At 45.3% G+C, this 14447-nt stretch overlaps 1 protein-coding gene across 32 annotated transcripts in view; it reads right to left on the bottom strand.

Moving 5' to 3' along the window:
• LOC126533104 (uncharacterized) overlaps window positions 1-14447 on the bottom strand; it is a 106212-nt gene that overhangs the window by 66353 nt on the left and 25412 nt on the right. For 26 of the 32 annotated variants that reach the window (XM_055071770.2, XM_055071765.1, XM_055071786.2 and 23 more), the window contains 9 exons: window positions 12688-12732; window positions 11962-12045; window positions 10449-10514; window positions 9508-9579; window positions 6115-6171; window positions 5663-5725; window positions 5164-5214; window positions 1637-1699; window positions 1256-1315 (listed from right to left, as the gene is read on the bottom strand). In XM_055071770.2, coding sequence (XP_054927745.1) covers window positions 1256-1315; window positions 1637-1699; window positions 5164-5214; window positions 5663-5725; window positions 6115-6171; window positions 9508-9579; window positions 10449-10514; window positions 11962-12045; window positions 12688-12732 — 561 coding nt within the window. Of the gene's footprint in view, window positions 1-1255; window positions 1316-1636; window positions 1700-5163; window positions 5215-5662; window positions 5726-6114; window positions 6172-9507; window positions 9580-10448; window positions 10515-11961; window positions 12046-12687; window positions 12758-14447 lie in introns of all 32 variants that reach the window. The other 6 variants (XM_055071773.2, XM_055071778.2, XM_055071789.2 and 3 more) reach the window with 3 other exon arrangements.

The following is a 14447-nucleotide window of genomic DNA, read 5'->3' as shown; positions in this document are numbered from 1 at the left end:
GTTTTGGCACTACCTAGAGCTGTAAATGAGGGAACGAAAAAAACTGCGAAAACTGATATATATATATATATATATATATATATATATATATATATATATATATATATATATATATATATAATATAATTATTCCAGAGATAATTCGAAAAATGCTACTAGAAATCATTATTTTACATTTTCGCCTGTTTACTTCTACTTGGCAGTGTTCTTCCTGCGCTTCTTTACCGCGCGAGTCCATTTGATGTGGTGATTTGATGTATCTCACAGGTGTACCGGTGAGATACAGCTTATTCCATTTTTCTTTTGCGCATTTACGCCTTCTTTATAGTGAACAGTGGGCATTATTCACATTTCCACTAGTAAATCTACCCCCTACCCTTCATTTGCATAGAAAAAGTAAATTGAGTTCCCCCCACTCCCCGCCACCCCGCTCGAAAAAAAAAAAATCCCGAGTACGTGCTTGTACAGTCGAATCAGTGAGCAAGAAAGGAAACAGCCACAGCTTTTCATGGATCGAAGTCAATGCTTGGAGAGGTAATAAGGGGGGTAAAATAGTGATGTAGGATTCTTACTTACACAACTATAGATAGATGTGCAATAGTGATAGCGAAAAAAGGTGTTGTGATATTCGTAGTATATGTAAGGGCGCTTGATTTCCTTTAGCAGTACTAAATTTCAAGCTATTCAGAAGTTCTAGCACAGAAGTGTTTTCGTGGTTTGTAGCAGCTGGAATGACGCCATGCTTGATCCTACATATATTGGCACCAGATGCGCATACCCCAGTTACCCGACGAACGCGACAGTCTTCCACCACCAGCGGCAGGGCTACCTTTGGTAGAAGCGAACCGAGAAAAACAAAATAAAATGACTAGTCGACGACATTCATGCTGTATACTTCGATAAAGTATGTCAGTTGAACGTTTGTGCACGTACAGAGTGCAGAAATATATGAAGTTGAGTTAAGTGGAGTTCAGAAGAGGAAACTTGCTTCTGAGTCGGATATAAATGCGTCGGACAGGTTTGCTAAGTAGGAGGATGACGTTTAGAAAAAAAAGGGGGTAGTACTCAGTTAAAGCATGGCTTCGGCAAAATTAATTTCAGAAGGCTGTGTTTCGTTCTTGCTCAATAAATTATGAGATCGTGAGAAACTGAACTTCTGTCACTAGCTGAACCACATAAGCGGCCGCATTTCACCGCGTCCCTTCACTTACGCCGGGAATTCTGTGTTTTACGACGAGTTAGAATCTTCACTTACCTGAAATACCAAGCCCTGATCCGCTGCTGCTGCCTGCGCCGTAGCTACCACCAGAAGAACCTAAAAGAGATCACACAATTTGATGTGCTGTTCTCTTTTCTTTCTTTCTTGAGCTACGAAATTGAGTAAGTTGCAAGGTTACGCACTCTAACAAAGTCGAGAAGAGCCCGTGTGATTTCACAAGTAAGTAGTTATCGATATGTCAAACGACCTTACACCCGCAGGACGGTTACTCTACTTCTGCAGGGAGTCACTGCAAATTGCAGGGAGCCAGCACCCTGCAGTTAACTGCAAGGTGCTAGTTTTCACTTGCGCAACCGCCATGGCCTGTCGGCGTGAAAACAGCGCTTGTGCTCTTAAAGAGGTGGAATCTTGACTCACTCGAACCACCAGATGCTGATCCGCCACCTAAGGCTCCGCCGCCATGAGAACTGCTGCCAGAGCCTAAAGAAAGCGGGAATAAGTATAAGTGCTCCACATCCTGCACTGACAAAATCTGCCTCAAGTAAGATTCTCTGAAATAAAAAAGCGTTCAAGGGCTTTTAGAAAACTCTGAATACCGATTCCAAACGAGCCACATTATTCATCGCGTTCATGACGCACTATTATTTGAATGATTGGTGTAGTTGAACACCCGAAGGGCACACTTGGGCTACAAAGAAGTTACGCCCATACAGAAAGGACTTCTATTTAATTTTGAACGCCTGCCGTTGCTTCACCGCGCACCCAGTGCATGGTCTGTTCCGACGCACACTCGATGCCTGGTGTTCCGCCGCCATCTTAAGAGGGTTGCCTCGCTAGGTAACACCGAACACGTGATGTGGTCAGCAGCAGAACAACATTGCCGCCGAGCCACCGTGACGGCGCGGGAATGTTTCAGAGGCTGTTATTGCTTGGATATGGTGCATGGACTCTGGTTGAGCAGCAGCCATGGGACACTTAGACAGGATGAAGATAAAAATCGGCAGAGGTGCTTAAGGTTGCCTGCGTGTGGGAATGCGAAAGCATACCGTTTGTAGACTTCGAAGCGTCCTGAACGTGCTCGTGTTATACACTCAGATGTGGTTCCACCTTCTGCCCATTGGCTACGCCGTCACGTGCGCAATGACGCAAGCACTAGCCACAACTTTAGTCAGCCATAACTGTGGATCCGCGTGGCGTCGGGGAAGCGTGCTCTGTTCTGCCACACTGGGTGCCTACATGAAGGCAACGGGCGCTTCCACCTCCCCACCTCGTTCTTCTGAAGTGGTTGCCCTTTATCACAACCGGCGAAGTTCCACTAAACTGCCGAACCCTTTCCGTGGATCTAACTGAGGAGTCCGGGGACACAGAGCACCATGACGAATCCACTGGCGTCATTCAGAATTCCCCAGAACTGCTGACCCTTGCCGTGGAGACCAGTTTTGCGAAGCTTGAACTTCTCCTTTGACGAAAGAGGAAAGCGATGCGGTTGACGTCAGCACCGGCCCTGCCTCGTTCCTGCCGACGATGGGACGCCCAAAGGGATTTTAGGCAAAGCGCGCTCATTGGTAGGAGAGAGTCACCACCAGCCGCCCCGTCGGTCTGGTGCGCTCTTCGGTTCCGCTACGCTATGCTATATCACCTGCTATTACCTTCTATATTGTACATACTGTATAAAGCTTTTCGTCTCCTTCTCATCCGCTGCAATAGTACGTCTCTCGACCACCACCCCGAGTCGCAATAGCTCATCTCGCACCCCGGAGGCCCAGGTTCGTTTGCCACCCAGACCAAAATTTATGTATATTTTTGTTTTAGAAGGCATTAATTGACTTTGTTTAGAGAAACCCGCCTGACAAATTTGACGTTAGTCCGAGCATTTTTTGACATGTTTTTGCTCTTTTGCGCCGTCGGCCATTTTTGGTATCATTTTTCGGTCACACCGACACCGACAGATTTTCGCGTAACACTCTATATAATGCTTTCGCAATAAAATCAGTGAATGCGTGGGCCGTTACTGAGACAGGTGGAGCGTTACTGACATGAAACAAAGAAGTCCATGTCAAAATAACCCGTACGTAAACGACACAAGTACTCGTGAACTTCACGCAGCGGCGTCTCGCTTTCTGAGACGCCTTTGAATGGCGTGTAAGACGCCAAATGGGATCCGCCACAGCGATACACAATAAATGTCCAAGTGCGACAATACTGAGCAAAAATTAGTGTTTGCTTTGATGGTGGCGGTGCAAAGGTTATTTTTGTGCGGCAAGTAAATAGGGTGGGCTTCACCCTGCCTGGGCGTCTTCCACGAGCCGTTGGGCTCGGGCGGCGTCGTCGGCCCGCTGGACTGCGCACAGTTGTTCTTCTGGGGCTGAACTGAGCAGCGCAACACCAGCGCGCGCGGAGGATTTCACTAGAGGCTGTGTCCCCGTTGCTACCCGTTAGCTCATTGCATTCCCAGAGCATATGCTCAAGAGTTGCTCTTGAGCCACATCACTCACATTAGTTTGTCTTCTATATATCTGGATAAATTATATGCCACATTGCTGCATTACAGTACAGTTAAAACTCGATGTAAGGAAACCCCATTTTACGAAGTTCTCGATCCAACGAAGAAATTTCCATTCCTCGGCAGGTAGTCATAGGGTTCAATGTTGCCATGGACCCGAATTAACGAAACTAACTTCGCCGAACTCTATTTAACGAAGTTCTTCCTGAAATAAATTAGTAAAAAGGGGGTGATTTCTTTCCAGTCTTGACACAGACGGGTTTTTCTTCGAGCGTGTGCTCTAAAGGTATCGCGTTGAAACATCTAGGCGCTATGGTCCCGGGCCTATCTGTATTTTGACGAGGCTGCACGCCGCACCCATGCACGGAACTGCGAGTTCAACAGCGCCTCAGTAGAGGCCGCGGTGGTTGCTTTTGTTATTTCATGGTTTATAGCACAGGTGCCTGGATAAGCCCCCAATACAAAGCCGCCGTAGCTTTTACGTGTCGCTACATAACAATTTTAAGTTTCGAAGGAACGGAAAATGTTTTTCTCGATTTTACGAACTTCTTGATATACCGAAATAATTCGAGCGTGGTTACACTTCGTTAAATCGAGTTTCACCTCTATGTCCTTGTTTGTTATTACCGCCACTGTACAGACTGCGACTTAGTTAGTTTTTGATGAGCTGTTTTCTTTCATTCCTTGTTAATGGTGTTTCATTTAGTTTCAACGTGCCAACCTTCGTTTACATTGTCAGATTAATCTGCCAAGATTTAAAGCATTTCCTCTTCAATTATGCTTGTAATGGTCGCTATCGTAAAAAAAAAGATGGCGAAATGTTGCACACCGTAGCAAGGTTTGGCGTCGCGTTTCAGCTACTCGAACGGTGTTCTAATACTACGCGGGAGTGACGCGTTGAGGTGACTCAGTACGCAAGGCAACTGAAGCTGCACCTGGGAACAGCGGTCCGACCGTTCCCAGGCATCTCAACACGCTAGAGTGACGATGAGTGCCGCCTACGGCGTTGTAGGCGTCGTAAATCAATGGCGCACGAGGTGAAGCCGGTGAAATATCCGTGGGCGTTTGCCAGCGTTCTTCGGTTTACTTGCCGCCCATTACCCGTTGATCGCACAAAACTGCTCAGCAGTAACTTTAGTGCTCGTGCACACAACGCTCGAGCTAACAGTGCGACTACGTACGCTGGCCTGTCGATTGAACTGAGCGTGGCGGTGGAGTTCGTCCACCTCCATATTACCCCACTCGGCAACGTCGTTCTTGCAGCGAAGCGCAAAAGCAGAGTTAGGAGGTCTCTAGTGACCTCCGAACACTCCACGCGCTGGCCTCGCTTGCACCGTGGATACCGTAATTGCGCCAAGGCAGTACTTAAGACGCGAGTGCGCTTCTGTTGAATGCGCATAATTCATGTGGTATAATAAATACGGGTGAAAGGTACCCGTACTTGAACCAGTCCCAGCTCCACCCCCAAATCCAATGCTGCCGCTAGTGGAACCTAAAAGAGAACAGAAAGTGAAGGAAATAAATAAATGAAGAGTTTCTTTTCATGCTTTGCTCACATAAACGGTCATTCGACTGAAGCCATATGCACACTAATAACATATCAGTGTGCAAGAAATGCGAACATAACAGCGAGAACAACAAGAACATAACAAACAGTAAGCAAGAAAGGAAATAGCCAGAGCTTTTTGTGAAACAACGTCAATGTTAGGAACGGCTGTAAAGTAGCGATGGATGATGAGTATTTACACAAACATTAAGCTTTTAGATGCAATCCACATAGCGAAAGAAATCTTTAACTTCCTTATTTTAAGCGATGATGCTACATTTCGTTTTAAAGTACTAAATTTGAAGTGATTTAGAACACAAGTGTTATCGAAGTTTGTGGCTACAAACATAAAGCTATGTTTGATCATAAATAAAGTGGTAGTAGATGCGCATACCCGAGCTACCCGACAATTCGGGAAGTCTTACGCCGCCAGCACCTGAGCCACCGCTGGTAGAACCTAAAATAAAGCAAAATTTATGAGTGGAAGGTGCCCATGCTGTATACTGCACCGAAACATGTAAGCTGAGCGTGTGTGCTCATACAGAAGGCAAAAGAGAGAAGTGAAGTTAAGGTAAGTAAGCCATAACTGTGTCGGGAAGGTTTCCACAATGTGGAGATGGCGTTAAAAAAAATTAAGGAAGGCATTGTAGCGGAGCTCTTCTTCGAATGAATTCGGCCAAGTTCATTTCACAAAGTTTTGTTTTTATTGTAGCTCAATCAATTTAGTGGTCCTGGGAAAATGAACAAGCTTCCACGAGCCCAACCACCATGAGTAGCTAGATTTCACCGTGTGCCTTCACTTACGCCGGGGGATGTCTTTTACAAGGAGTTCGAATCTTCACTTACCCGAAAGACCAAACCCTGATCCGCCGCTGATGCCTCCGCCGTAGCTACCACCAGAACCTAAAAGAAAAAAAAACGACCAGTCGAAGTGCTCCTTTTCTTGAGCCACGAAATTACGTCATTTGTTAGAATGCAGGCTCAACCAAGCGGAGAAGCGCCCGTATGCTCTCTGAAGCACGTAGTTATTGACGTCAAACGACCATACGCCTGCACGGCGCTGCATTTGATTTTTCAGGGAACTAGGAGGGAGTCACTGCAAATTGCAGGAAGCCAGCACCCTGCAGTTAACTGCACGATGCCGGCTTTCATCTGCGCAACCATTATGGCCCTTTGCCGTAACAACAGAACTTCAGCTCTTATGGAGGTGGAATATTCACTCACTCGAAGCACTAGGTACTCAACCACTGCCTTAGGCTCCACCGCAACTAGAACTACAGTCAGTGCTTAAATAAATCGGGAAAATGTATACGTGCTCCACATGCTCTACTGAGTAAATCTGCCTCTTAAGATTTGGAGCAGATGAAAAGAGCTTAAGGGCTTTTACAAACCCCTTAATATTGATTCCCAACGAGCCACATGATTCATAGCATTCATGACATACCGATAATTGAATGATTTGTGTGGTTGAACACTTGTAGGGTGCCCTAGCGCTTGGACAAAGGACATACATAAAGAAAGGACTTGTGATTACTACTGAACGCCTACGGTTGCGTCAACACGCACCCAGTGCATGGTCTGCTACGATGCACACTCAATTCTCAGTATTGCGCCGATAGCTTAAGAGGACTGCGGCGCTAGGGCATCGAACACGTCATGTTGGGCTCAGCAGCAGAACAACATGACCGCCAAGCCACTGTTACGTGTCCAGAAGATTTAAGATGTGGTTATCCCATCGATATAAGGCGTGGAGTCCATCTAAGTGATAGCAATGGCTCACGTAGAGAGGTTGACAAATCAGTAAATGCGTGTTTTCATGTGAACCGTTACTGATATTAAACAACGCAACCAATGTTCTTGCCGAAGGACAAGTCAAAGGAACCGGTAGGTGCATGAAGCTCACGCCGGAGCCCACGCTTTCTAGGAGACATTTTAATGGTTTTATTGGTTCCGCCCCAGCAATACATAGTAGATGTTTGAGTTGAGCAATACTGAGTGTAAAATAGGTTTTGTTTTAACTCCTTGTTAATATAACAGTGTTTTATTTCATTTCAGACTTACAGCCCATAGTTTACATCACAAGATTAAGTGGCGAAGTTTAAAAGCATCACCTCTTCAATTATGCCTCTAATGGTCGCTTCCGGAAAAGAAGTGCGGTATATTGAATGCGGGTGGTGAGATTTCGCGTTTCGTTTAGGATGCTCGAATGGTGTACCGACCATACCTGGAGGGGGGGAGGGTGACGTGTTGACGTGACACAGTGCGCGAGGCAACTGGGGCTGCATATGAGAACATCGACGCAGCCGCCCCCAGGTATATCGTGCATCATTGGTACCTGAGATGAGGCAATATCACCTAGATAGTGTTGGGCCTGTGCACGTCATGCTACCTTGCCCAACTGCCATATATTATAACGGATATGCTCCCGAGTAAGCCGTGGTGATTTTGACGTCACCACTTTCAGTACGTTGGGCTTGGCAATGGATATTTTGGTCCAAGGGAATGGCGTCATAAGGCAGAGCGCGCATGCCTTCTATTTAGGAGGCGTTGGATCCTTAAGGCCCCTGAAAAACCGTCGGTGTTCATCAGCGTTCTGCCATTCACTTGGCGTCCACATCCTGTTGACGACATTGATAGACGTTGATTGATACTCATGCTTGAAGCGCAAGGAAGTATGCTGGCCTGTCGATCGAGCTGAACGTGGAGGTGCATCCACTTGACAATGTGGTTCTTGCAGCCAAGCGCAAAGGCCGAGTGTTACGAGGTTTCGGGTGACTTCGTAACACTTTATGCGCTGGCCCTGCTATCACCGTCGATACCGTTACTTCGCCATAGCAGTGGCGATGACGCGAGTGCACCTCTCTTTCATGCACATAATTGATGCGGTAATAAAACTTTGGAGGACGTTTAAGCTTCGCCTTTAAGAGTGGAACGCGACAGCTTTCGAAGATCCCTGACTACTTCTCACGCTTCCCGGCAACTGCAGCGTATGTAACCGTAATGTTTACCGGGAAACGCTCGCGGCGAATCCTATGCGCGAAGGCGGGCTTTTTAGTAGAAACACGGCCCTCTTGCGTGGGCCGCGATGTGACGAAGGCGAGCGCCATCTGGAAGTGTTTGAAAGAAGCGGGCGCGCCGCTGCGTGGATTCGGAGATATTCAAGCGCCGGCACAGGCAAATGGCGTACGACTTCGGTGGTCTATGAATTGTAGAAACGCTGGAAAAGGGGTTTGTTTAAATTTACGCGTAGCATAATTATGCTTTCTCGTATATTCCAATTAAAATCCTAGAGCTATCATGTCACTAGGTGTGTTAGTCGTATACTTTACGATTTTTCTAAATATTTCAGCTTGAAAAATACAATTACTTCAGTAAGTTCCTTGCGCAGCATGGAAGGCCTGGGTATGGGTGGTTCGAAAATCTTTTGCCGAAACGACGTCCCACTCCGACAACAGGCTTTTCTGCGGCACCAGCTCCTTAACGCTATCGTGTTAATACGCATGAAAGGTATCCATACTCGAACCACCCGCTGATCCTCCCTATAAATAACTATTGACGCCAGTGGACCCTAATATAGACAGGAAAGAAATGAAGACTTTCTTTTCCTGCTTCGTTCACAAAAACTGTCCCTCGGTTGAAGGCATATGCACACTAATAACATATGCACTGGGCGTTTCAGAACACACACACCTAGATACGCACTTTCTGCGATGCACGAAATTAATCTGTATTACCAAAAAAAAGCGACGAAATTTATTAATGGCAAGCCTAATTATCGCTTAAGATGCAGCGTCGATTCTCTCTTATTCGGCGTCTAAGCGCTCCTGGATCCCACTAAGAAATCATCTTGAAGGTGACCGAGGAAAACATAGAAGAGCCATTCAGTGCTTGCATAGAAAAGTGAAGGGAACCGATGTTTGAGTGACAAGAGCGCATGACATTGCGATACGCGGATGGGAGTCATGGTTTGCAGACATAAGTAGGAGATTTGCGCTGGCTAGACGTCAAGTCGTGGCTGCGCCTCAAAGGCATGCACAAAGTCAGGAGGCTGAACAAAATGAATACAATTGGTCAGCTTGTATTGTTTCTCAAGAAAGTGCTGTTGTAGTTCATTTAAGAGTTCTGGTTTTCATTTGCATTACTATTGTAAGCACTGGAAGGTTGAGGCAAAATCTCACCTTTCATATAACAGGACCCTCCGACTTCGTTTTGAGAAAAAAGCTATGCTTCGTTTCTTACCCCAAGTGCCCGATGCACCACCGCCTGTTCCACTTGTTCCGCCTCTTCCGCCGTTGCCAGCGCCTCCAGAAGCTGCAAATAATTAGAATAGAGAAACACGGGTCTTGAGTACCTGTGGCGCTATAATATTTTCTTTAAAGGCGCTTAGCCATAATTTAAATATGCTATTTTGTACAAAGTAGACCCACATAGAGGTTCATGTTCTTACATAAGAACTTAAAAATGCTTAACATAAACCATGTTTAACATAGAAACATGAAAGGAAGCGGTCCTTAAGCAATAGTGAACGCAAAGCGTTCATCCAGCTCTGTCGCTTTTATGGAGACGTCTATAGTGATTAACGTATATAGTGATTAGACACCGTGAGCAGTTCGGCACACAAGACTGATAGAGACGCTAATGAATACTGGTGGTAATGAAGCGCCCTCAAAGACAACACCGAGACAGAGGTCGGACAAGTGCTTGTCCAGTCAGTTCTCTTTGCGGCACTATTATTTCTTTATGTGGGCTTCGATACAATAAAGATAACTGCGTGATATAGGAGGCGTCACCTAAAAAAGACAGCACGCAAACAACCCAGAAAAAAAAAACAGGGCCAATTAACACGGAATGAGTGAACTCACTTCACTCGATATCTCTGGGCAGAAGGCCTTTCCGATAGCACTGGCTCGGCTGGTCCTAATATGCCGACACTTCTTTTCCCCAAAGGTGACAACATCTACAATATAACTAAGCTGTCCACCCTACTGCAGTCAAAATACGGAGTAATCAAAAGTGTTTGAGTTGACACTTACGAAATAAATGTTTTTTTTTGTGGATTTAAGAGTGGCAGCTTTCGTTTTTATTAGGAGTTCAAGCTCTCGCGATCAAATTTTGAAGCATTATCAATTATATAACGCCAGTAATATTCGCTTTCGTAAAGAGATAAGAATTACCCTAACCCGAACCACCCAACGACGCGCCACTTGATCCACCACCGCCGAAGCCATAGGTGCCACCGGAGGAACCTGAAACATTAAAAAAAGCAATATGATAAGCACTCTGTAGGTACACTGCTATGTAACCGTGGCTTGGGGTTACGTAAAAGGTTACTAGATGGCGCAACATTTTCTTGGAAGACGAGAAATTGTGCGCGAAGCGGCGTTGCTGTGTGGCGTGAATGGCTAGACGACGGCAAAACAACGACGATGAAGACTACAATGAGAGTAGCTCCACAACGAAGGCATGAAGACTGATTCATTGCACTCCGACGAAGAGACCTTACAACCTGTTGCATTACAATATGGCCTGATACTGAAGGCTGCACATTGTTACATATCGTCTAAGAGCACTAGCTGCCCTTAGAGAAGGATGAAGGAAACTAACGTGCTTTCGTTTTTACAAGAAAACTATTCCTGTACGACATGACGCGCGCGTTCATCGTCTTAAGGCGCTAACGGTGCGGAAAGAAAGAAAAGATGATTTTACTCGCTCGCTACATACATGCTTCTGTAGCCTACGAGTAGAACGTCCGAGTATTCCGGTGGGAGATCGCGCTTTGTATGCCACCACCTGACACATTTTTAAGGGAGACTTACACTAGGTCAGACAGAGCAGAGGCAAAAAATGGCTGAAAGATTCAGGAATTATTGGAATATGTTTCACTGGTAGCTCAACAGGAGTCTTTCAGCGCTAGAGATGTCATGTAATGCGTCAGCTAAGCTATATAACGAGGCACATCTAGGCGCAATATATCTACATCGAAGCTTTACTATCACTGTTTCAGGCGGATCATACATCTGTGAAATACAGTCTTAGTTTTTCTCTTACACGGCCTCTACGACAAGCCAGTTAGCCCTGGGAGAAGCAGTCAATGGTGTCGCAATTGGACGATACAGAGTACGTGCTTGCAGAAGGCATCCTACTAAATGGAACAAGTCGGTGCCTGAGTGATACAAAGGCGCGCGACGAGCTGATACAATGAGAGAGATCATCCCATTCGGAATAAAGAAACGCGTATCCGTGGTATAAATATTGCGGCGTCTGAGTGGTGACGAGTCCGCAGGTTTATTGTGGGAGCCAGCGCGACCCTGAGCGTTGGCATGCATGTTGATGAAGGCAGAGCAATCGTTAGGATGGCGATCACTCAGTCAGGCGACGAGCGTGTTCCGCTCGTGCGGGGAATATATACTTTACCCTCGCGTCACCGGTGGAGTGGTGGCTCATCAATATCGTGTTGCTGGTTCGGCTTCACGTACATACGCCGAGTGAAGAGGCTGAAAGTTATTAAGCCAAGTATATATATTTTTTTGCTGCGTCTTTTGAGAACAGTCCTCTTATTAATTTCGGAGCGGCAGCTTCCATTTGGATTACTAATGCACGAGTTTTTTCAAATACTAAAGCATTCTCGCGCCCTTAACGTTATATTTCGTAGAGGAATAGGAGGTGCCGTTAACCCAGCCACCCTATACATACCACCTGCGGGTCCACCGGTTCCACCAACGGTAATGTCACTAGAACCTCCTGAACCGCCGCTCATGCCATGACTACCGTGAGCACCTAAAAAGGAAAAGACCAAATTAGAAGTTCAGCCCGTTGTTCAACTAACAAAATATTTCCTCTCAAAATTAGCGCGCACTGAGTGAGCAAAAATATTGCAAATAACATGCAGAAATTTGTTTTATGTTGAAATCATAAGAACCGCTGCTTGGATAACGAATGTATTATAGGTGCTGATCCGCCATGGTAGTATAATGGCTATGGCGTTGCGCTGCTTAACCGAGATCAATCGGGGGTTTGATCCAGACCTCGGCTGTGGCATTTCAATGGGATCCTGATGCAAAAGGTACGAGTTCCTAAATTTAGGTGGATGTTGAAAGTTCCAGGCTGTCAAAGTCAATTCTGACTCTTACATTATGGCGGGTGTCATCATCAGACTGTGGGTTTGACAGACCTGAAACCACAAATTTAATTTAAATAATTTTGAGATGTTCTACAAGCGTGTCACTCCCCCCCCCCCCCCCCCCCCTTTCTTTTTTTTCGACATGATATACCGAGTGACTCACGGTGACATACTGTGGTTCGACGGGCTAGTCATTATTGAGATAATTCACTTTTACTTTACTGCTTTTCAAGCTATAGTGTCTAAGTTATTTTCACATATTAATAATCTTTATTTAGGTTTCGAAGGCGTGCACTCACTTGAGCCACCAGACACTGCTCCGCCATAACCACCGCCGCCAGATCCTGAAAAAGAGGAGAAAAAGCATAGCTGCATAGGATGTGCTTAAAAATATCACTTGGCGGAAGAAGTACAAACTCTAAGAAGATGGCGAAAAATCTAAGTGCTCGTGCAAGTTCTTGATTACATTAAACATGTCCAAAGAGCCCCTTCATAGTGATGAAAATGGACCGCTGGTTGCAGAGCGTGGTGAAAGCGTTGAAGAGAGAGGGCGGATGCTTTTTACAGGTAAAACGCGGAACTAATCCGTCTGAGCGACAAATATTACGTGCACATGATGAGCAAATACATTTTAAAAAACATCGCCTCTCCTTTATTGTTTCCGAAAATATAAAGTTTGTTCACTTCAGAGGAACAAACTTCGCTCACATCACTCCTACACGCGCTAATATTACCTGGATGAAACACTCAATGTAAGATTAATTCGCAGCGAAGGCGATAAACGTGAAATAAAGGAAGCCAGATTGCTCTTCACAAGGAAATCCATGAAGCAATCAAAGACTGTTTTTGTTTAGATAGGCATAGACATGATGAAAAGACTGGGTACAGGACAGGCACCTCCAAGTGGTTTAACCACTCTCGTCAGGAGATTTGATGTTCATTATGTTGAAAGAAAATCTTTTACCTAGTGCTCTAGAGAGCTTTGTGTGGTGCCACTTCGCCAGTTGGAGATTGTACTCTTTATCACGCTTTGCGAAAAAGAAGCTCAGTCAGTAATATCTTGCCGTAAGCGGCGCAAAAGGGTGTTAAATATACAGTAAGCTTTCATGTGGACTCAAAACCTCTTAGTAGTATGTGATGGACACAGTGATAGCGTCTTGTAATTCTGGTCAAAGTACCCGCCATCCGAGAGCATCTTGTGCTGCTTAGAGCGATGTTTGTGAGCGCATCTGCATAACGTGCCAGTGCATCAGTACGTTCAAGAAGTCCGAAGCAGGCGCGACTCGTTCGACTACCTTTCTTTTTCCAATTCACATTGGTTATTCGAGGGATCGAAATATGAAGTAAAACTAATAGTTGGGTGAGTTGGTATCGATTCATACTGTGGATTGCTCCAATACCACAAGGGCAAGAAGGAGAAATGAACGACCTGATCGCAAGTCTGAAGTGGCTTTTTACTGAACTGCCATTTTACTAGATGCCTGCGTCATTCAGCCGTTTATCATGGTGAAGAAAAATGACTCGCGGATTTTCGCAACACGTGTCGTGGGATCGGTTCAGTCAGTGTTCCTCTCAGTGGACTGTTTGCTCACGTGGCGTTGGCGATGTTCTATAATTTTTTGTATTGCTAGACATATGCGTTTTCTTACCACCAGGTTGCGTTTCTAAGAGATGCTTTTTATAGAGAAGTGTTGAATAAGAAAACAAAGATTAAAGAGATCTGTACAAGAATGCTAGAGTGAAAAACATGTGTAGTATACCTGAATAAACCAAGCAGTTTAGGTTACGATTTGTCACCGCCCCGAATCAAAGCTGGTGCCAGTAAATAATAATAATAATATTAATAATAATAATAATAATAATAATCATCATTTATAGTTTACATGCCTTTGAACAAAAAGAAAAAAAAGCTGCTGAGAATTAGAACCCGTGTCGTCCATTTGTTTTCTTCTCGTCTTTGTGGTATTTGCGCCACCTACAATATGCTAGAGAGCCACTTATATTGCTTTCTATGGTTGAGCAAGAAGAATAGGCCAGTCTTACAAGCGCTATTTTTTAA

The sequence above is a fragment of the Dermacentor andersoni genome, chromosome 7 (genome assembly GCF_023375885.2).
Source record: "Dermacentor andersoni chromosome 7, qqDerAnde1_hic_scaffold, whole genome shotgun sequence".
In the NCBI taxonomy this organism is placed as follows: domain Eukaryota; kingdom Metazoa; phylum Arthropoda; class Arachnida; order Ixodida; family Ixodidae; genus Dermacentor; species Dermacentor andersoni.
This window is presented reverse-complemented; position numbering and strand designations above follow the sequence as displayed.